At 51.3% G+C, this 23,436-nt stretch overlaps 1 protein-coding gene across 2 annotated transcripts; it reads left to right on the plus strand.

The window, feature by feature from the left end:
- Nucleotides 1–131: 131 nt before the first annotated feature.
- LOC144949642 (TOX high mobility group box family member 4-B-like) lies at nt 132–23,353 on the plus strand. 2 transcript variants are annotated; one of them, XM_078879626.1, is made up of 13 exons: nt 132–489; nt 6,312–6,473; nt 7,414–7,477; nt 8,645–8,701; nt 12,512–12,877; nt 13,371–13,727; nt 15,643–15,774; nt 16,243–16,338; nt 17,488–17,568; nt 19,123–19,653; nt 19,957–20,328; nt 21,281–21,459; nt 22,837–23,353. In XM_078879626.1, the coding sequence occupies exons 3-13, from the start codon at nt 7,475–7,477 to the stop codon at nt 22,895–22,897; spliced, it is 2,235 nt and encodes a 744-aa protein (XP_078735752.1). In that variant the 5' UTR covers nt 132–489; nt 6,312–6,473; nt 7,414–7,474; the 3' UTR covers nt 22,898–23,353. The 2 variants fall into 2 exon arrangements, with proteins under 2 accessions (XP_078735752.1, XP_078735751.1); XM_078879625.1 differs by having other exon boundaries at nt 132–458.
- The last annotated feature ends 83 nt before the right edge of the window (nt 23,354–23,436 follow it).

The raw sequence follows: 23,436 nt of genomic DNA on the forward strand, positions 1-23,436 counted from the left end.
TGGTGGGGGGGTCTGTGGGGGGGGGGGGTCTGTGGGGGGGGTCTGTGGTGGTGGTGGTTGGGGGTGGTGGTGGGGGGGGGGTCTGTGGGGGATGGGGGTAGTGCGGGGGGTGGGGGGGTCCGTGGTGGGGAGGACCGTTGCCATTATCGGCTCGCGCGTTGCTATCCCGTCTCGGCCACCGTCGCCACCACCACCAGCACCACCATCAGCACCATCATCATCCATCACCATCAGCACCACCACCACCAGTTGTCGTTAACTCGCTCCACTTGCCCACCCCGGTCGATCGCCACCCGCCGCGTGTTAACTGCACCAACAACAACAACAACAACCAACAACTACCACCGTCTTAATAATAATACTCATTTAGATTAAAATCGCTGTCGTGAAGGCGGGGAGGGATGGGCTTGGTGGAGGCCGCGCGGTGAGGAGTTGTGACGAGTTCCCACCCCGAGGAGGTGAGGAGGTGGTGAGGTGATGGGTGAGGAGGTGAGGATGGTGGTGGTGATGTGAGGGAGGTGAGCAGATGAGGAGGACGATGGTGGTGATGATGATGATGGAGGTTGTGATGGTGAAGTTTAATGGGAGCGATGCTAAGGAGAGGGATTTGCTGGTCGCGATGTTGGTTCTGGAGGTGATGGTGATGAGGTGATGGTGATGAGGTGATGGTGATGAGGTGATGGTGATGAGGTGATGAGTTGATGATGATAATAATGAGGTGATGATGATGAGGGAGTTGATGGCGATGAGTTGATGGCGATGAGGTGATGGTGATGAGGGAGTTGATGGTGAAGCGGTGACGATCGACCCCCCCCCCCCACCGGCCTGGGCTAGATTCTGTCCACGGGTAACTCGGCTCCTCGCCGGCAGCGGGAGGCCAGGAAAGTCCGTAGGCCTCGAGGCCTACCTACGAGCTCGTGAATTCTCCCTGCCCGAACGGGACCGGGCTCCGCTGTCTTTAAAAACACCAACAAACACCCTCCACCCCCCCAACAACAACAACTTTGTTTTAGCTTTTGTTTGTTACTTAGTTACAAAGCCGCTTGTCTGTAACGCGCCAAGACTTTCAACCGCGTAGGCCTCAAGGAGCGCTCGGTGCTAAGCGAACCGTCGTCAGATCGCACGCGGCCAAGGATTTTCCCCTATTTAGGATCCTAAATAGCGCCCTTTAATTGCTTAGGACGTGCGAATGCTCTGTGAAGTCACTGGTGTTGCGATTAATTGTGTTATACCGCTTTTGGGGGGGAGGGGGGGGTGGTGTAAGGGGGTAACCCTCATCCAGCAGTGGATTGAAACTGCTGCTGCTGCTCTCTCTGTGTGTCTCTGTGTGTGTCTCTGTGTGTCTCTGTGTTGTCTCTCTCTATGTCTCTGTGATATCTGTCTCTGCTTATATGTCTGTCTGTGTGTCTATGTTGTGTGTCTGTCTCTGTGTGTGTCTCTGTGTGTCTGTGTTGTCTCTCTCTGTGTGTCTCTGTGATATCTGTCTCTGCTTATATGTCTGTCTGTGTGTCTATGTTGTGTGTCTGTCTCTGTGTGTGTCTCTGTGTGTCTCTGTGTTGTCTCTCTCTATGTATCTCTGTGATATCTGTCTCTGCTTATATGTCTGTCTATGTGTCTCTGGTTCTGCGTTTAATCTCTCTCTCAAATTTAGCATTCTCAGGAAGAACTTAATCAAGCAGGTAGGGCGTTGACTGTTATGTTATCAGACTCTCTGTTGTAGTAGTGTATAGTGTAGTGTAGTAGTGTATTGTAGTGTATAGTGTAGTGTAGTAGTGCGTAGTGTATAGTAGTGTAGTGTATAGTGTAGTAGTGTATAGTGTAGCAGTGTATAGGTAGGGTGTTGACTGTTATGTTATCCGACTATCTGTTGTATTACATTACATTGCTAAGTATACTAGATTTGTGTTTTCTATTTAATTTATACCTGATGATGATTGCTTGTGTTGCAATCGAAACGTCGTATGCTAGTATTTAATTGATTATTTTCTCTTTATACGTGACTTTACCGAAAGAACCAGAGTAAATTTCGATTTAAAGCTTTCGTGACTGCAGGGATTCATCTTCTTGGTTCTTTCGGTAAAGTCATCACGTAGAATGGAAATAATAAAATAACATTTTTTTTATTATGTTTTGTTTTTATTATTTTATTATTTCCATTCTACGTGACTTTACCGAAAGAACCAAGAAGAACCAAAGAGTACTGCTGCTGCTGTTGACGACGGTGATGATGAATGTGCCTGCGTGTGTGTGTTGAGACGGACCGAGTGAGTTTGATTGACGAATTATTTATTTGCCTCTCTCCTCCCCTCTCCACCGCGTGTAAGAACCTTCACAAAAAGCGCGTCTCGACCGGCGTTTGTGAAGTTCATTTATTAGATAGAGCCCTGTGAGCCATTCGGCTCTTGAGTCTAGTGCAACCGCAACAAACAAAAAAAACATGAACAAAAAATTAACCCGTAAAAACAAAGTATTTCACTATAAATCCTTTATATGCGTGGCATCGGTTTTATTTTATTATTCATTTCTGTTTTTCTTGAGTAAGAGTTTCATTTTTATCACATTGGTATTTTAAATTAAATATGAAAAAACATTTTTCCTAAAAAGTGGAAAATTGTGGAAATTTTTTCACGAAAATAAATTGTCACGCACACCGAGTCTGTGTGCAAAATGTCAGCTCGATTGGATCACGGGAAGTGGGTTAAAAAACGACCGAAAGATTTGCACGGTCGTAAGCGCGCAAGCAAGCAAGCGAGTGAACTTAATATAAAGGATTTAAAAACAAAAACATGAACAAAAAAAAAGTTGCGGCCGAGCAAACGACTCGGACGCGACGCGGCGTGGGGCACTTTCATCCTGCAGTGGATTGACGAGGTCTGTATCTTGGGGGATCTGTAAAGATATTCTTAGGTTTTTTCGGTAAAGTCACGTAGGTAAAAAATTTAAATTAATGAAAGTAAAATAAAATAAAAATGACCAGTATATATACGGGGTAGTATCTCTTGGAATCTCTCATTTGCTTGATACAGCAAGCGTGCTTTGACGGTTCCACCTGAAGACGGAAGCTTGTGTTGCCTCCGAAACGTCGTGATTTTTTATTTTATTTTACTTTCATTAATTTTTTAGCTACGTGACTTTACCGAAAAAAACCTAAGAATATGAATCCTTTTCAGTCACGAAAGCTTCAAATCTGGGTCTGTAAATAGCCTTGGAGGGGGAGGGCACAGTCATCATAGCCCCAAGCGGTTCAGTCGGTACCCACCTTGGGGTGGAAGTTTGCTACGAGAATCCCATCACGGTCAGTGGCCATCATGGTCAGCGTCACGCCGTGGTCAATCTTCTTGGTTCTTTCGGTAAAGTCACGTAGAAGGGAAATAATAAAATAAGAAAAATATAAATAATAAAATAATTCTCACGACGTTTCGGCCATAACGCAAAGTAAAGTCACGTAGAAGGGAAATAATAAAATAATAAAAATAAAACATAAAATAATTCTCACGACGTTTCGGCCACAATGCAAAGTAAAGTCACGTAGAAGGGAAATAATAAAATAATAAAAATAAAACATAATAAAATACTTCTCACGACGTTTCGGCCACAACGCAAAGTAAAGTCACGTAGAAGGGAAATAATAAAATAATAAAATTAAAACATAATAAAATAATTCTCACGACGTTTCGGCCACAACGCAAAGTAAAGTCACGTAGAAGGGAAATAATAAAGTAATAAAAGTCAAGTCACGTAGAAGGGAAATAATAAAGTAATAAAAATAAAACATAATAAAATAATTCTCACGACGTTTCGGCCACAACGCAAAGTAAAGTCACGTAGAAGGGAAATAATAAAATAATAAAATTAAAAATAATAAAATAATTCTCACGACGTTTCGGCCACAACGCAAAGTAAAGTCACGTAGAAGGGAAATAATAAAGTAATAAAAATAAAACATAAAATAATAAAAATAATAAAATAATTCTCCCGACGTTTCGGCCACAACGCAAAGTAAAGTCACGTAGAAGGGAAATAATAAAGTAATAAAAACAAAACATAATAAAATAATAAAGATAATAAAATAATTCTCACGACGTTTCGGCCACAACGGCTGCTTCCGTTGTGGCCGAAACGTCGTGAGAATTATTTTATTATTTTTCTTTTTATTATTTTATTATTTCCATTCTACGTGACTTTACCGAATGAACCAAGAAGATGAATCCCTGCAGTCACGAAAGCTTTAAACCGTGGTCAATGTTCCACCGTGGTCGGATAAAATCTTAACGTCGTTCCTGCCCGTTTTGTACACGCAACTTTCGAGGTATTTATATTCACATTCCATAGACGTTTCATGTCACGGCTGATTCCCCCAAAACGATCATCTCGTATCGAAGAATACGAACGATTTAGCTCTACCGCTCTGCGCTCTCTTACGAGCTGTGAAAGAGGGCCGGTGTCCGAAACGTCACCTATTATACATTTGTTGGATACGGAACTCTTCTTTAATGATGAATAAAACAAAACAAAGCTACGACATTCATCTTGCTGTCATACACCTTTGTGATACGGAGATTAAAAAAATTGTTTAAGAAAATCATTGTGAACAATTGCCATATGCTTAGGTTTTTTCGGTAAAGTCACGTAGGTAAAAAATTAAAATTAATACAAGTAAAATAAAATAAAAATCACGACGTTTCGGAGGCAACACAAGCTTCCGTCTTCAAGTGGAACCGTCACAGCACGATAGCTGTATCAAGTTGCCTCCGAAACGTCGTGATTTTTATTTTATTTTTATTTTACTTTTATTAATTTAAATTTTTTGCCTACGTGACTTTACCGAAAAAACCTAAGAATATGAATCCTTGCAGTCACGAAAGCTTCAAATCTAGAATCGCCATATGGGCTGGTACCGATGTGCCATTTTCGGCCTGACGCTAATTTTATTTTTGCTCTCATTAAATTCATTAAGTGACAAAATTAAGGAGGTACTAAAGTAAGAAATAATTAGACAAATCTATATCTCCACTTGCCCTACAGTATTCATATATGGGAACGATACTTTAATCCAAACAGCCCTCGGCCATGTAGACTGTTTTAGGAATAGGGTTCAAGTACAACAGCATTGTCTCAGCTCCTATCTAATCAAGGGGAGATTGGCACTTCAGGCCTTCTATGGAACTGCACACACCTGGCTTTAGGATTAGGGGTTAGCAGCAGCAAACCCTCAATCGGCTTGGGCTTGCAAGAGTTTAATCGGCAGGGTCAAACCTCTCGGCAGAGGTCGCAAACAGGTTTTGATTTCTTACCCGTACCCGGCCGCACCAGGGTCGAAAATGGGTACCCATATCCGTACCCGGCCGGGTATGGCTAGCCGTTCCCTACCCGTACCCGTACCCTACCCGAAATGAGTGACAAACGGTTACTCACCAGTGACTCACGGCCTACCCGTACCCGTACCCGGCCGCACCAGGGTCGCAAACGGCTACCCGTACCCGTACCCGGCCGGGTACCCGTACCCTACCCGATACCCGGCCGGGTACGGGTAGCCGGGTATCGGGTAGGGTACGGGTATCGGGTACCCGGTTGCGACCTCTGCCTCTCGGTCAAATCCCGGTGGCTTTCCGGATGTTAATATGGTACGAGTGTCAGAGGGGGGAGTGGAGGCGGAGTGGTTCCATTCCCAGCCCAAGGCGAACGTCGGTGGCGAGTATTGACAGAGACGGTCCTGGGCCTCCCCTAGGTTGACTCGGCCTCAAATGCTTACTTTGTGCGGTGTGCAAACATCAACACCACAGAGAGACGTGCGACCTGGCTGCAGCGCTGTCCACCCCGGCCCCACATTGTGCCATGTCAAACTTCATGAGTTGCTTGCTGAACATCGTTTGCCCGAACAACAACTGGTGTGGCTGTACAGGAGGAATCTTTTTTTTCATTCCACAATAAGTGAAATGAAGGCTCTGAACGGGGTGTTAGCGTGTGTGTGTGTGTTAGCGCGTGTGTGTGTTAGCGTGGGGAGCGGTAGTGCAGCGGTTAGCGCGCCGCACTACGAACCCGGGGACCCGAGTTCGATTCCCGCTCACGGCCAAGACCAGTGACGATTGTTTGAGTAGGTCCTGGGCCTCCCTTAGGTCGACTCGGCCTCAAATGAGTAACCTGGTACGGTGTGTAAACATCGCCACTCGGGAGACAAAGGCGGTCGAGTGTGGTGTTGGCCACCCACCCCGTTGTGTACCGTTCCGGCCTTCATAGGTGCTCGCTAACAGCACTTGCCCCAACAGTGTGTTAAGGCTACACGGGGGATCTTTGTCTTTGTTGGCGTGCAGGTGCCTGGTGCCATCACGACAAGCACGAATAGCGGAAATTGCTGCTGCTGCTGCAGCAACATCATCATCTGAAACACTCAAGAGCAACGGCTGCAGCGGCTGACCCGGGGAGGCAAGGCCGGAGGTGGTCCCATCGCCACCCACACACCGCTTTGCCGATCGGTGAGTCTCTGGCAGGATCCTGCACCAAGCTGAGGTGCGAGATCCTGAAACTACGAGCCCTGCCACCGTGCACGCTGTAACGCTGCATTTGGTGAAAGTCATAATGGAGGGTGGTCCATGTGTAAATGCAGTAAAACCTTGGTCTGCGAGCATAATTCGTTCCGGAAACGTGTTTGTACTCCAAAGCACTCGCATATCAAAGCACTCGTATATCAGTTGTGATCACGTGACGCTTGGCAGACAAAGCGTAAACACGTACTACTCGAATTGCAAGACCTCGCTCGTTTATCAAATTAATACTTATTGAAAATTTTTGCTCGTCTTGCAAAACACTCGCAGACCAAGTTACTCGCAATCCAAGGTTTTACTGTATCCCAATTTGATAATAATAATATGGATAAATTATAGAGAAGACAAACTTTGTATTTCAAAACCTCTAACTGTCTCTCCCACCACAATCCCAACACACTTGTTCAGTCTTTTAACAGCCTCCTCTGTAGCATTCGGAGCCATCGCTTTTGTTAAATTCAATCACCTGTTGAGGAGAGTTCCAATATGATTCACTACCGACGTAGTGAATCATGGTTCCAATAACCCCCAAAATCCGCTGGGCATGGGGAGGCCCTCATCCAGCAGTGGATTGACGTGGGCTGCACGTGTACAGCACGAGCATTTTCCTGCACCGCCCTCCGCTGCGGTGCTGCACCACCTGTTGCACGCTGTGGTCGCCAAATCCAAGCACAATTCAGGATCGGGTCTTTTCTGCTTGAGCTTCTGAAACCTGATGGCATGACGGGCGCGCTCACGACCACTTGGTAAAGGTGCGATGCTGTGCAAGTGGGTGGCATTTCCACAGGAGATAACGCACGTGCGTGTGTGTGTGTGCGCGTGTGTGTGTGTGCGCGTGTGTGCGTGTGTGCGTTGCGCTCTGTCGGTTTAGACCTGCGTGGTTTTAGCTCGAAGACGCTTTTCAATCTTTGGAGCCCGACACCGGCGGAGGAATGGTGAGTGGCGGCACGGCGTGCCGGGCAGTGTGTGGACGAGTGTGTGTATGTGTGTGCGCGCGTGTGTGAGTTTGTCAGTGCAATATCGCGGGCTTATCGTGTGCAGTTTCGACCGATTGCGGGCAATCTCTTTGTGTAACAATTTAGCTTTCTCGGGGATTGGTTTTGGCTTCTTGCGGGGCGGCGGGCGAGGGACACGTGGCAATCGGTGGCACCTCAAACTCTGCTGCGGACAAAGACAAAGATCCCCCCCCCCCCCACATAGTCGATGAACAGACTGTTGGGGCAAGTGCTGTTAGTGAGTTCCGATGAAGGCCGGCACGGCACACGAGAGGGTGGGTGGTCAGCTCCATGCCCCGGCTGCTTTTGTCTCTCCGTTGGCGATGTTTACACAGGTACTCGTTCAGATAATCGTCATTGATGTTGGCCGTGGGCGGGAATCAAACTCAGGTCGCCAGGTTCATAACGCAGCACGCTAACTGTTGCACTACCACTCCGCACTCACGGACAAACACACACACACACCTGCTTTGGATAATCACCATCATTATCATCGGTAAGTAGAGTATTTATTCAGCATTTATACTTCTGTTCATTGTCTAGAAATGTTTTTTGAAGAGGGTTTATTTAAACCATTTTATTTTTAGTTTACTTGGCATACAGTGCAGTACTTATTTCTGTCGTGACATGTCTATTTTTGGGTGCCGTGTACCTTACCGCATTATTTCGGCGAGGCTAAATTGTTGAATGTCGCGACTTTGGCTTTCACGGCACTTTCCAAGAACATCACCCCCCGCGATATTCAACGGCCTCCTTCATGTCGGTGTTTGTGTCGTAGTGGGGAGCGGTGGTGTAGCGGTTAGCGCGCTGCGCTACGAACCTGGCGACCCGGGTTCAATCCCGCTCGCGGCCAAGCGATTATTTGAACCCGTCCTGGGCCTCCGCTAGGTCGACTCAGCCTCCAATCAGTACCTTGTGCGGTGTGTAAACATCGCCATTAGGGAGACAAAGGCGGCCGGGCGTGGTGCTGGCCACTCACACCCCTTCGTGTCATGTGCCGTTCCGCCCTTCATAGGTGCTCGCTAACAGCACTTGCCCCAACAGTCTGTGAAGGCTCTACGGAGTATCTAATCTGCTCCCCGTGTTTCCCCCCCCCCCCCCCCACAGTTTGGCTCCAATAACTTCATGAACATGTCGGACCCCAGCTTTCTATCCACCACAGAGGTGAGCCCCCCCCCCCAACCCCCCCCTCCCCCTCAAAGCACCCCCCTCTACACTGACATTGTTCTCAAGGCTCTCGCCTGTCCCACTCTCTCCAGCTGCCACTGTGCCACGCTCGAGCAGGGCTTTCCGTCTTTCGACGAATATACAAATTCGTCGGGTTGCCCGGAGACCAGAGGAGGTGGCACGTATCTGATAGCAACCACAGCCGTTGGGGAGACGTATGGTGGCTGTGGCGGTGGCGTGCTGGGTGCGGATGGACCCAGCTGAAATTAAGCCCTGGTCTTCGGGGGCCTCGCTAACCCCACCCCCAACCAAACAAACCCCAGACGCCCTGCACCGACGGGCAACGCCGATGATGTCACTTCCTGGCGCACGGCCCCTTGGGAGGCGACGCTGGCGTTGGGCGTCGCGCGCATGCGTGCGCGCGTGTGTGTGTGCGCGTGTGTGTGTGTCTCGTGGGCACCAGAGATGTGTGTGGAGCGGGTTTATTTTTGTGTCGTTTGAGTCACCGTAGGTAACGACGCTCGCTCGCTCGCGCACGCTCGCTTGTCTGTGTCAGCGGCTCGTCTGTGTCAGCGGATCGTCTGTGTCAGCGGCGTCCACGGTAAGACAGGTGGGCTTGTGCGTAGGTGAACCGCGCGCTAGGTGTGCACGATTATTATCTTGTGTTTTTGCGCAATTATATTTTAACGTACATTTTTGTTCAAATCGCGGTGGCGTGCGGTGTTGTCTTGGCGTGTTGGCGCAGCGGTTTGTGCGTGGCGCTACAGACCTTCAACCTGGTTGGTTTCCATTTCTGCCCACGGCTAACATTGGTGGTGGGGGATATTTGAACAGCTCCTGGACACCCCGACTACCCAGCTCACTGATATAGCATCTGGCCGAATGACTAATGTACAATTGGATAGCAGCCGATTCCCGCAAGTCTTAGTTTGATGCACGTATTTGTTTATTTTTAATCACAGTTGCTGAGCGCAAACCAAAAGTCCCACAATGTCAAGCAGGTAACGACAAACGGCACCATTGTAGGTTGTAATAGATGATGGTTAATGTGTTTCTTGAATTGAGCGAGGTTATTTTTGTAAAAACTTGGGGGGCGGAGGGGGGAGAGAGATGATGAGAGGAGGGAATTCCAAATTGGAGAAGTGCGAGAAAATAAGCAGATAGAGAAATGTTGTGACCTGCAGTTTGGTGGGTGGGTGGGTGAGTGATTGAGTGGGTGATTGGGTGGGTGAATAAGTGAGTGAGTGGGTGGGTGGTTGAGTGAATCGGTAGGTGGGTGGGTGAATGAGTGGGTGGTTGAGTGAATTGTGTGGTGAGTGAGTGAGTAAGGGGGTCGGTGGGTGTGTGGATGGGTGAGTCAGTGGGTGGGTGGGTAGGTGAGTGGGTGGGTGGTTGAGTGGGTGGGTGGTTGAGTGGGTGTGTGGTTGGGTGGGTGAATGAGTGAGTGGGTGAGTGAGTGGTTGGGTGAGTGAGTGAGTGGGTGGGTGCGTGAGTTGTGACCTGCAGTGTGGTGAGTAAGTGGGTGGGTGAGTGAGTGGGTGGGTGACTGAGTGGGGTGGGTTGTGGTTGAAGATGGTGTTGATGAGTTCGGTAGACCAAGTCCTCGGTGTGGATGGAGCAACAAGTGAAGTTCACGGGAGCGTGACAATCAACAAAACTTAATTATAGATTTGAAGCTTTCGTTACTGCAAGGATTCATATTCTTAGGTTTTTTCGGTAAAAATTAAAATTAATAAAAATAAAATAAAAATCACGACGTTTCGGAGGCAACACAAGCCTCCGAAACGTCGTGATTGTTATTTTATTTTACTTTTATTAATTTAAATTTTTTACCTACGTGACTTTACCGAAAAAACCTAAGAAAATCAACAAAGCCTCCGAGTCGATGTTTCGTTACAACCTGGGCAGCCGTTGGGTTGTCTGTTGTTAACGCAGTTTTTTGCGGCGCTTGTGCGGTGTCTGTGGTGGTGTTGTTGTGTCGGTTGTTGCCAGCGCAATACCGCCCGTCGTGTTATTGCAGCAGCTCCATTTACAAATAATTAATCATTGTGTAGCATGAAAAAATATGAATAGATTTTACTTTGATGCTGGTACAAAGGTCCCATTTGTAATCATTGTGCATTCGTGCAATACCATAGCACAACACGGCTGCATCGTTTCATCGTGAAATACAAATTTATACAATGCGGCTGCCTTTTATAATTGTACAATACCACGTACAATACAGCTGCATTGTATAATCGTGTAGTCCCAAATAATACAATGCAGCTGTATTATACATTGCACAGTTACGGTATAGTATAAAACAGTGGTGCATGAGAGTTCTAGGGAAAGGAGGGATATGTATTTGAGTATATAATTGTGGGGTATTAAACAAAAACGAAACAATTGTTTTTATTTTAGCAGGTAAGGCCCGCTAAGCTGTATCGCTTTTTTATTCAGAAGGCACCTGGCCATCACAAATGATAGCCCTATCGAAGTGACCTATCGCGTGATAATGTCTCGCGGCCAAATACTCTACAACACGTGACGTTTACTCTTTGGTTCTGTCGGTAAAGTCACGTGGGTGAAAATAAAAAATAAAGAAAATTTTACGTAGAGAATACAAAAATGACTAAATTAAATCACGACGTTTCGGAGGCAACACAAGCTTCCGTCATCAGGTGGGACAACCACAGCAAGAAACAGAATTACTCTGCCCAACGCAAGCAGCCATCCTCAGGTGAAGAACAGGTCTGTCGGGAAGACAGCGTCTGAATGACCTGTTCTTCACCTGAGGACGGCTGCTTGCGTTGTGGCCGAAACGTCGTGAGAATTATTTTATTATGTTTTATTTTTATTATTTTATTACTTCCCTTCTACGTGACTTTACCGAAAGAACCAAGAAGATAAATCCCTGCAGTCACGAAAGCTTTAAATCGAAATACTACCACCCTGTTAAGTTATTTTGATCGAATATTCGTCCTCGCACCTTTCGGGAACGCATCTCCGACATTAACCGGGGCTTGACTGTATTACTCCCCTGTCTGTATTCTGGTGATTCTCATGTTGTGCATATTTGGTTTGGGTGTTTAACCACGGCTGCCCATTGCCAGCTCTCTCTGCCAGTGCTGCTTTTGTTGCCATAGCTGCTGTTACCACCTTTGCTGCCGTTGCTATTGCTTCATCTTGTATTGTTGTCGTTGCTGCTGCTGCTGCTGTTGCTATCGCCAGTGCTGCTGCTGTTGTTGCTGATGCTGCTGCTGATGCTGCTGTTGCTATTGCTTCATCTTATATTGTTGTCGTTGCTGCTGCTGCTACTGCTGTTGTTGCTGCTACTGTTTCTGTTGCTGCTATCTATTTTTCTGTTGCTGCTACTGATATTTTGTTATTTCATACTGCTGTTGCTGCTGCTGTTGTTGCTATTGCCAGTGCTGCTGCTGATGCTGCTGCTGCTGCAGTTGCTGCTATTGATGCTGCTATTAATGCTACTTCTGCTGTTGTGAACAATGTTGCTGCTACTACTACTTTTGCTATTGATGCCTCTACTGATGCTCTTGCTGATAATACTGTTAATGCTACTGCTGCCGGTGCTGCTGCTGTTGCTCTGTTTGACCGCTTGCTGCGGCTGCTGCGGCCGCTGCTGTTCTTGTCGCTGCTGCTCTTACCTGCGCTGCCGTCGTAGCTGTCATTGCTGCTGCTGCTGTCGTCATTTTGCTACCACCCCTGCAGCCACTGTTGACTCTTCCACTGCTGTCAAACCCCCCCTCCACCCTCCAACCACCCCCGTCCCTCCCCCACCGCCCCGCACCCCGTCACCCCCGGCAGACGTTCCACACTCCGAGCCTGGGCGACGAGGACCTGGAGATTCCCCCCATGTCGGCGCTGGGCGACCCCTCCGAGGAGCTCGGCCTTCCCGGGGTGGACTCCACCGTCGTGGACGGCGGTGGAGTCGTGGTCCAGGCCTTCGGGGGCTCGTTGCAGCCCGTGGCCGGTGGGGGCGTCTCCGACATCGGCAGGACGGCGATCGGTGTCCACCCTGGCGGTGGCGGCGGTGCCGGCGGCGGCGGCGTCATCGGCGGAGACTTCTCGCCGCACTTCCCGCCGGCGCAGGGCCTCGAGCTGCCGAGCCTCGCCATCGGGGGCGGCCTCCTGTCGGCCGAGCCGGCCCTGCTGGAGGCCACGCTGGACATGGTGAGGACACCGCCGCCGCCACCGCCAACACCACCGCCAACACCACCGCTCGTGTCGACAACGTTGGCCCAAACGTGCAGTCGGAGAGAATTGATGATGATGTCAATATAATATCCATTATAATTAGGGGAGCGGGGAGCCGGGTGGCTCAGAGGTTCAGTGCGCTGAGATTCTGGGCTCCAATCCAGGTTCAGCCGCCGTTGATTACATTGGGTTCTCGATGCGTATTGAGTTGATGGAGTTTGCGTGTTCTCCCCGTGGCTGCTATAAATCTCCACGTGATGATAAGTCACTTCGTTGAGCTATCATTGGTGTTCAGGTCGCATCTGAAAAAAGTGCAACATAGCTCTGTGGGCCTTACGCGTTAAAATAAAAATCGTTTATAGTTTAGATTCTTAAATCGAATCGTAGCGACACTCAGCGCTGATCAACTGAACGGATGATCACGTTTTCGCAATTCGCGATTCCAGCCTCTCATGCCTCGCCTCCACAGGACACATCCCCGTACGTCCACGCACACAGTCCCCACATGAGCATGGCGGGACTCATACATCAGCCGCCACAGTTGCAGCTGCAACAGCACCAGCAGCAGCAGCAGCAGCAACAGCATCAGCAGCAGCAGCCGCAGAGAACCACCCTGCAGCTCCGCTCGCACTCCTTGGCGGGCTCCCACGGGGGGCTGAGTGGGCCGCTTGTGAGCATGGGCATCCCGCACGGTCAGCTGACCACCATCGACCAATCGCACCTGGGCCTGGGCCACGGCTCGCCGTCGCCACCCAGCAGCAAGTCGCCCACGCCGTCGCCGTGTAGCTCACTGGAGCCCGCCGAAGACCCCGAGGAGGCCGCCCGCGTGAGTGCCCGTGTCGCCAGCGCACGTCGGCCGTTTTTAGAACTGCTTATTGCGCGTGTTCTCATTCTCGGTTCTTTCGGTAAAGTCCCCACGTAGAAGGGAAGTAATACAATAATAAAAATATAAAACATAATAAAATTTCGATTGAAAGCTTTCGTGACTGCAGGGATTCATCTTCTTGGTTCTTTCGGTAAAGTCACGTAGAAGGGAAGTAATAAAATATTAAAATAAAACATAATAATATGCTATAATATGCTAAATTCCTCTTGATATGCAAATTCCTTTGTCAAGGCGCCCAGCTTATATATATGCTCCAAGCTCGTGTGCTGTTTCATTCAGACTCTGTCGCCTCGACGGACCTGGTTTTCACCTGAGGACGGCTGCTTGCGTTGTGGCCGAAACGTCGTGAGAATAATTTTATTATGTTTTATTTTTATTATTTTATTACTTCCCTTCTACGTGACTTTACCGAAAGAACCAAGAACATAATAAAATTGATAATTGGTTTTTTACCCTTCTATCTGGCAACAAAACTGACACCTTTTTTACAAGGAGTCATGTTTGCATTGACCACAATACCTGCAGCCATAATGCAAACAAAAAACATAACTCTGATAAAAAAAAAGGTGTCAGTTTTGTTGCCAGATAGAAGGGTAAAAGAACAATTATCATATTTTTTACTGGCAAATGAGGTTCCAATGGCATAATAAAATTCTCACGACGTTTCGGCCACAACGCAAGCAGCCGTCCTCAGGTGAAGAACAGGGCTGTCAGAAAGACAGCGTCCTAATGAACACCGCCAGGCTTGGCAGCGTATATTAAGCTGGGTGGGAGGAGGATAGCGCCTTGACAAAGGAGTTTACATATCAACAGAGGAATTTAGCATGTTGATGACAAATGCAGATATGGGGTTAGTCACTCCTAGTGGAATATATAGGCGGTGGGAGGTCTCAAAAGTCATATTAAGCTAGTAGTGTATTATGTAGGATTCGCAGTAATAGAGGAAGGGATTTTTTTGCGTGTTGTCCTTGCCCCCCGCAGCCGCCTATTAGCCACGGTGGGCTACGTACGGTGCGAAAGAAGTTCAACATACGGACATACTCGAGTTACTCGATTGGGATAACACGTGGCGGCCGTGGCAACATCCCTCCCCTCACCCCCTCCCACTGCGGTGAAACTGGCACAGACTGCGTCTGGGAGATGCAGCGTGGTAGCCTCGCTATCGCGACAGAAAAAGGCACCCAAGTTGGGAATCGAACCCAGACCCTGCTTGCTGCGAGGTGCAGGTGTTATCGCTATGCCGACGACAACAGCTTATTGGAGAGTATATTTAGTATGCTGATGATACTTTGTAGTTTATACTTTAGTTTATACTTTAGTTTTTTACGTGGTTGTTTAGTTACTGCATCTACATACTATTAACATTCCTTCCCTTTATTAATGCTACCCCTATGCCCTCCCTTTGATGCTGCTAATCCTGCATAATGCACGGGCATAATGACTTTGAAACCCCCCGCCAAACCTCCTACGCATTTCACAAGTAGTACTAATCACATACCTGCATTTCCCATAAATATGCTAAATTCCTCTTGATATGCAAATTATTTTGTCAAGGCGCCCTTCCCCACTTCCAACCCAGCTTAAATATACGCTCCAAGCGTGGTGCTGTTTCATTCAGACGCTGTCTCCCCGACAGACCTGGTCTTCACCTGAGGACGGCTGCTTGCGTTGTGGCCGAAAGGTCGTGAGAATTATTTTATTATGTTTTATTTTTATCATTTTATTACTTCCCTTCTACGTGACTTTACACGTGAGAACCAAGAAGATGAATCCCTGCAGTCACGAAAGCTTTAAATCGAAATTCAGCATGTTGTTGTTTGTTGTTGATGTTGTTGTTGTGTGTGTGTGTGTGCAGGTGGCGCTGGAGAAGAGGCAGCTGGTCGAACTGCAGCGCAAAGTGAAGCCCAGCAAGCGCAAGAAGAAGAAGGACCCCAACGAGCCCCTGAAACCGCTCTCCGCGTACGCCCTCTTCTTCCGAGACACGCAGGTGCCGCCTGGCCCCCCACACCCTGACCTCGCTCTCGCCTCGCCGTGACCTTCACCGTGACCCGCACTCCGACTACTTACCCTAACCCTCACCGTAATCTTAGCCTGGACCGCACCGTGACCTGCGCTGTGACTCACCCTGACCTTTGCTGTGATTAACCCTGACCTTTGCTGTAATCTTAGCCTGGACCGCACCGTGACCTGCGCTGTGACTCACCCTGACCTTTGCTGTGATTAACCCTGACCTTTGCTGTAATCTTCATCTGACCCTCACCGTGACCCACACCCTGACCTCAATGTGACCCTCGCTGGGATTTTCACCATGACCCTCACCATGACCCTCATTCTTTCCCATCATTACCCAAGCCGCTACTCGTCGCTGAACCCCCCGTGACCTCTGCGACCCCTAACCTCCCCCACCTTCCTCCCCCTCCCCGTGTGCCCCCCCCACCACTCCGATGTGGCTCAGGCGGCCATCAAGGGCCAGAATGCGAGCGCCACGTTTGGTGAGGTCTCCAAGATCGTGGCCTCCATGTGGGACAGCCTCGGGGAGGAGCAGAAACAGGTAGGTCCACCACCGCCACTCACCACCGCCACACTGCACCGCCACACTCCACCACCACACTTCACCGACACACTGCACCGCCACACTCCACCACCACACTTCACCGACACATGCCACCTACACTCCTCCACCACACTGCACCACCGCTCGTGTTTTAGTCCACGACTCTCCACCACGACGCTGATCCACCGCACTCTGCACAATCCACCACTCGCCCTACAGTCCACTGAACTCGCCCCAGAGTTCACTTTAATCGTTCCACAGTCCACTGAACTCGCCCCAGAGTTCGCCATGTTCGCCGGATAGTCCACAACTGTGCCGTGCCTTAGTCCACTGCACTCATCCAATGGGGCAAATATACCACACGGTGCCTCCACCAATGACCAGTCGGAGCGGCACGACGCGCCGTGTTTTGGACGATCCCACTGGAGCCGAATCCCGATCCATGACTCGGACACTCAGATTGTGAATGTTATGGATTTGCTCTCCAACGCACCGGTGTGCTGTACTAATAACCAATTGGCCACGTTCTGTTTACGTGACGAACCTTACGTAATTGGCTCTGTCGAGTGGTGGCGGGTTTAGCGACACATTCATATTTACGCCATCTAACCCAAAAAAATCTGCACTATGGATGATATTGGTCGCGTGTTAAACATACTTGATACTGTTGTACAAATGAAAATCATTCAAGCCACGTGTAGACAATTAATTTTGGGTAGAAATAGGTCGGCCGCATATCCAAACGGAAACGATTTTTGTTTTTTCTTCTTGGTTCTTTCGGTAAAGTCACGTAGAAGGGAAATAATAAAATAATAAAAATAAAACATAATAAAATAATTCTCACGACGTTTCGGCCACAACGCAAGCAGCCGTCCTCAGGTGAAGACCAGGTCTGTCGGGGGACGGCTGCTTGCGTTGTGGCCGAAACGACGTGAGAATTATTTTATTATGTTTTATTTTTATTATTTTATTATTTCCCTTCTACGTGACTTTACCGAAAGAACCAAGAAGATGAATCCCTGCAGTCAAGAAAGCTTTAAATCGAAATATTTTTTGTTGTTTATATTTTCATAAAAGGGCATTCGCACCACAGCGCTCGTCGTCGCTCGCAGATGAAACGGTGCGCGTGTATCGGGCCTGGCCCAGGTTTACAAGCGGAAGGCGGAGGCCGCCAAGAAGGACTACCTGAAGGCCCTCGCAGCGTACAAGGACGGCCTCCTGCCCCAGGTGAGGGTGGGCCAGCTCGCTCGCCACGCTCGCCAGAGGTCGCAAGCGGGTTTTGATTCCTTACCCGTACCCTACCCGATACCCGGCTACCCGTACCCGGCCGGGTACGGGTAGGGTATGGGGATGGGTACCCGATTGCGACCTCTGGGATGAAGCCATGTTGCAGGCGCGGGTGGGTTGATTCTATGAACTTGAATTGTGAGAAGAGACAAGACGTTGGGAAATGAGTGACAAACGGTTACTCACCAGTGACTTACGGCCTACCCGTACCCGGCCGCACCAGGGGTAGCCGGGTATCGGGTACCCGGTTGTGACCTCTGACGCTCGCCTGGCAGGGCGCCGGTGGTGGGGGCGGTGGGGGGGTGGGCTGCTGCGATGTGGTGCGGTGGGGAAGCCGTGGTGATGACGGTGGTGTTGGTGGTGTTAATGACGATCTCTGGCGTTGATGGTGACGTTATTACATTTATTTTTCGTAACGTTATTATTGTTGCAATTTGTTTACTCGGGAAAGCCCTCCCCGGGGTCTCATGACTTCTTTTCAGGAGGTTTCCTGCCAAGTTTTTGCAGTAGGGGGCGATGATTGCCACTGTATGTGTATGTGTGTGTAATCACAATTGAGTAAATTTGCAGTTAGTGTCGCAAATTTGACGAACTCGGACCGTTGCACGACAATGGGCCCACTCTTGCGACCGACGTCACGGAAACTTGAATGTTCACCGTGAAGCGGAAGGCGCGTCGTGATATTTTCTACGGTTAATACTCGCAGCCGCAGCATTAACCAGGGCGGCCGCTGCATTCGAAACCGTGAATCTCTGCAACTAGCGGCAAAGGTGCCACCACTGGTTGCCGGCTGCGGTGGTGGTGGTGACGTCAGTGACCGCGTTCGTGACCAGGGGCCGGCAAGCAGCGTTCTTACCCCGTGCCCCGACTGGACAACTTGTGAAAAAGCGCTTTATAGCTCATCGTATTCTTCCGGTATAAATAAATATCATGATTCTGATTCGCTATTTGGTAAAAAAAAAACAACAAAATATTTCAAGAGCCCCAGTGCCACCCGAGTTCAAGACGCTGCTCTTTAATAAATAGCGGTCACGGAGCGGGCGCTTCAAGAGCCGCATGGGGGGGCTGCCGAGCCGCAGGTTGGGGACGCTGGCGGCAGCGGCGGTCACGTTTGCCGATGTTGCCGACCACGGTGGCGCGTGACTGCCGGTACGACGTCCGTGGCCGCGGTGGCGCGTCGCTCGTAACGTTGCCGACGGACGGTCGCCGCCGCCGTCCAGAGGTCGCAACCGGGTACCCGATACCCGTACCCTACCCGATACCCGGCTACCCGTACCCGGCCGGGTACGGGTACGGGTAGACCGTGAGTCACTGGTGAGTCACCGTTTGTCACTCATTTCGGGTATGGTACGGGTACGGGTAGGGAACGGGTACCCGTACCCGGCCAGGTACGGGTACGGGTACCCATTTGCGACCCTGGTGCGGCCGGGTACGGGTACGGGTAAGGAATCAAAACCCGTTTGCGACCTCTGCCGCCTCCTCGCGCTCCCGCAGGCCGCCCTGGACCCGACGGACAGCGAGCTGCTCTCCGCGCTGCACAAGTCCCCCGGCGCCCCTCCGGCCCACATCGTGCTGGCGCCGGCCGCCACGCCGATGCCGCCGCCGCTGCAGCCGATGCCGCAGGTGATGATGCGGCCCGTCGTCGCGACTCACGCCAACGCCTCCGGGGGCGGCGGGGGCGCCGGCGCCGGCGTCATGATGGCCGGGGCGGGTCCGGCGGGGACCGGCGGGCGGGCGGTCGGCACCTTGTCGGTGTCCGCCATGGGGATGCCTCCTCCGCCGCCGCTCATGAGCGCCCCGCACTACCACCAGCGGCTCGCCGCCCAGCAGCAGCAACAGCAACAGCAGCAGCAGCAACAGCAGCAGCAGATGCTGATGGAGCAGCAGATAGTTCTGCAGGGCCCCATGAACCAGCGGCCTCCCTTGGTGGTGCAGCAGCAGCACCAGCAGATCCACGTGCACTCGCTCGTGAGCGACGACCTGCAGACGGTGCAGGTGACGCCCCTGGTCAGCGACAGTGATGTGGTGAGTACGTCGCACTCGCACCGTGTGCTAGTCCGCTGGTCGCGATGATGGCAGCGGTGCTGGTGTGCTCTGGGTGCTGCTGGCGCGCGTATCGGTGGTGGTGCCGATGGCGGATGGGGGGCACGTGACTTGTTCTGTGGTGCTGCTGGTGCTGGTCACTCTCGGTGATGACGTCGTCACGATGACCGGCGAGATGGCCAATCGTGCTGCTGCTACTGGCACCGCATCACCACCACCACCACCACCACCCCCTCCTTACGACTCAACGCTCGGCCGCCCGGCCGCTCCCACCCACCCCGGCAGGTAATGGTGAGCGAGCCGATGGAGGTGCAGAGCGCCGGCGAGGAGCAGGCGGGAGCCGCCGGCGGTGGCATCGGCGGCGCCGGCGGCGACGAGGCGGAGGAGCCGGAGGGCGGGGTGGCGGCCGGGGCGGACGACGCGGCCGCCTCGGCGGACGACGCGATGCAGATCGAGCCCATGGAGGGCGGCGGCGCCGTGGTGCAGCGCATGGTGGAGGTGGCGCAGCAGCCGCCGCCGCTACCGGCCGCTGCTCGCGCCGCCGCCGCCGAAGCGCCGGTGACGGTGGTGCAGCAGGTGGTGCAGCAGGTGGTGCAGCAGGTGCTGGTGAAGGCTGCGGCGCCCGCCTCCCCGCCCGCCGCCGGCGCCGGCACGGAGGTGGGCGGCGGTGGCGGTCGAGTCGGCGACGATTGTCGCGGTCGAGTTTGGGGCACGCGCGGCAAGTAGATGGTGGGGTTGCGGCGAAAGTCTGCGGAGTCCCAGCGTGCGGTCGCTGGTCGTGGCCGCAGGGGAGGTGGCCCGCGGAATCTGTCGTAGACGCGACGATGTAGGGTCGTTTTTAGTGTTTTTTTAGAACACGTTTTTTCTGCGTACGTATGTACGCATTTGAACTTGTTTCGCTCCGTACGTAGCCAACCGCGTGAACGTGCACGGCGATCCGCGGGTCCGGAAAGGTTGGGCACCGCTGCCGTCAGTCTGCGGATTTTTATGCGGTCATTCTCTGAATTTCATTGATTATAATAATTATTAATTAAATTATTAGTAAAATTTCGAGTAAAATTAGTGATTAATTGTTTGTGAAAGAATTATTGGTTATTATAATATAAATTTAGAAAAATGTTATAATTATAAATTATTAGTTGAATAATAAATTATTGGTTGAATTCTATTAGTTACATTTTGTAAACCCTCCATTCACTTATACGGCCAGTTGCCATATTTAGTTTTTGGCTAAGTAGGCGGCGGGGACTTTAAGATGAGTACACCCGCAGCATTGACCGGGGCGTCCTGCCGCATTCGACACCGCGAACCTTTTGCCACGAGCGCCGAACGCGCTTCCTTCCCGGCGTGGCATGGGGTCACCGTTGTTGTTACCGTTGCTGTCACCGTTGTTGTCACCGTTGTTGTTACCGTTGCTGTCACCGTTGTTGTCACCGTTGTTGTCACCGTTGTTGTCACCGTTGTTGTCACCGTTGTTGTCACCGTTGTTGTCACCGTTGTTGTCACCGTTGTTGTCACCGTTGTTGTCACCGTTGTTGTCACCGTTGTTGTCACCGTTAATTTGCCACACGGCGCCGTTCCGCCCTCTCACCTTCTCCCTCGTCGGCAGAAGTCGCCGGCGCGCGTTGAGTGCCTGCCGGTGCCCTCTCCGCCGCACGCGGTGGTGACGGTGACGGCCGAGGTGGCGGTGTCGCGGTGCGTGCGCACGGGCTGCAACAACCCCTCGGTGGAGAGCGTCGACTGGGACAACGAGTACTGCAGCAGCGAGTGCGTGGTCAGCCACTGCAGGCGAGTCTCTCCTGCCCCTGGGTACACGAGCGAAGGTGGTCGTCTCCCATCACGCTCTGTGTACCGCGCGTGGAACGCCCGTCGATCGGGCGAAAAGCATCCTCCCACGATGTACACGTACGTCGTCGGTTTTTCTTCCGATTCCATTCCGACGACGTTACGCCCATTGGCATACAATTTCTCTGACGTGTACACGCGTCATCAGAGCGAAATCTGAAGGGCGTGTGGCACACGGTTTGGCTCCAGCAATCGTAGAGAGCGGCGGTTCGTGCCGCTACGGTTCTCTGCGGTGAGTAACGACATGTTTACAAACAGCGGCGTGACTACGCCTCTCTAAATCAAGTTAGCGCTGAGCCGCTCGCACGTTCCCCAGATTTCGGTGGTGAAAGGGGACCCCCCCCCCACCCTGTAACTTGCAGATGCTCCGGAGCAGAAAAGGATCAATATAGAGAGGAACGCAGAGCTTGGGAAATTGTTGCTTTGTGCCGGCTCTCCTGCCTGGCTGCCGTAGCTGCTGCTGCTGCTGCTGCTGCTGCAGCTGCAGCTGCTGCTGCTGCAGCTGCAGCTGCTGCTGCTGCAGCTGCTGCTGCTGCTGCTGCTACCTCTGCTCCTGCTTGTCTGTGGTTCCTGCGCGCAGCGCCTGCGAGACTTTGGAATCTGTAAGTTATTATTAGCGCCGGTAATTACGCCCTGAGGTTGTCACTCTAGGGAAGACTCTGGAGCGAGGCCAGATGGGATGATGGTGACCGATGGACGAAAGCGGTGATGAAGTGGCAGTTGATAACGATGATGACGATGTTAACACTGATGACGACATGATAATTGTTTTTTTTACCCTTTTATCTGGCAACAAAGCTGACACCTTTTTTTTTACAAGGAGTCATGTTTGCATTGACCACAATACCTGCGGTCGGAATGCAAACAAAAAATACAACTCTGATGATGTATGCACTGTCCTTGAAGTTGATTGGTCCACACCCGAGACAGCTTTCCTTAGAGCCCAGTCTCACATGGTGTTGGACCAGATGACGCCAAAAGGCGCACAACTCAAAGACAATGCACCATCAGAGTATGAGAGCTCGGGGTAAAAAAAAAAAGGTGTCAGTTTGTTGCCAGATAAAAGGGTAAAAAAACTAATTATCATTTTTTGCTACTGGCTAAGGAGGTTCCAATGGTGAATGATGACGACGATGAATACAATGGTGATCAAAATGACAATGGCAATGATAACGATGATGACAATGAAAATGAACAGCGGCGACAATGAGGGAAATGATGATGATGACGGTGACGACTACGATGTTGACCCCAATGAAAGCAGCGACGACGTCGACGACGCTTGCGATGGTGGTAACGGTTACGACGATGTCGCGACAGGGACGTGTTCATGGCGTGGGTGGCGGCACGGACCCAGGCCACGACGGCGACGGTCAAGTGACCTCCGGCGGGACCCCGCCCGGCTCCACGCAACCCGGGGGTGGGGGGAGGAGCGACAGTGTGACGCCCGCCAACCGCGTCGCGCGATGATTCACGGCAAACGACAGCGACGCTAAACAATAATCATGCGACGGTGGTGGTCGGGGGATGGGCGGCAAGACCAGGTCTTCATTTGAACTGGAAAACATTTCTGCACCCGGCGCACCACATCCAGTACCGCAATGCCCCCCTCTCTCTCTCTCGCTCGCTCGCCGTAGCCCCTGCAGCTGGCCACCACTCCAGCCCATGGGCCGCCCACCGGTGCAGTTGCATCGCCTGCACACACGCGACGGTGGGTGGCTACGTCGACGAAACTGAACGCGGCGGCGGTTGCGGCGGTTGCGGCGGTTGCGGCGGTTGCGGCGGCTGCGGCGGCTGAGGCCTCTTGAGCCGTCGTTAGCGTGCGGATGTCATCGGCGGTGGGGGCGGGCGGGCGGGCGGGCGGGCGGGGGAGGGGAGCTCAAGGGATGAATTAGCGACAGCGATGAGCTAAATTGAGGT

Source organism: Lampetra fluviatilis, chromosome 54, assembly GCF_964198595.1.
Source record: "Lampetra fluviatilis chromosome 54, kcLamFluv1.1, whole genome shotgun sequence".
Classification (NCBI taxonomy): Eukaryota; Metazoa; Chordata; class Hyperoartia; order Petromyzontiformes; family Petromyzontidae; genus Lampetra; species Lampetra fluviatilis.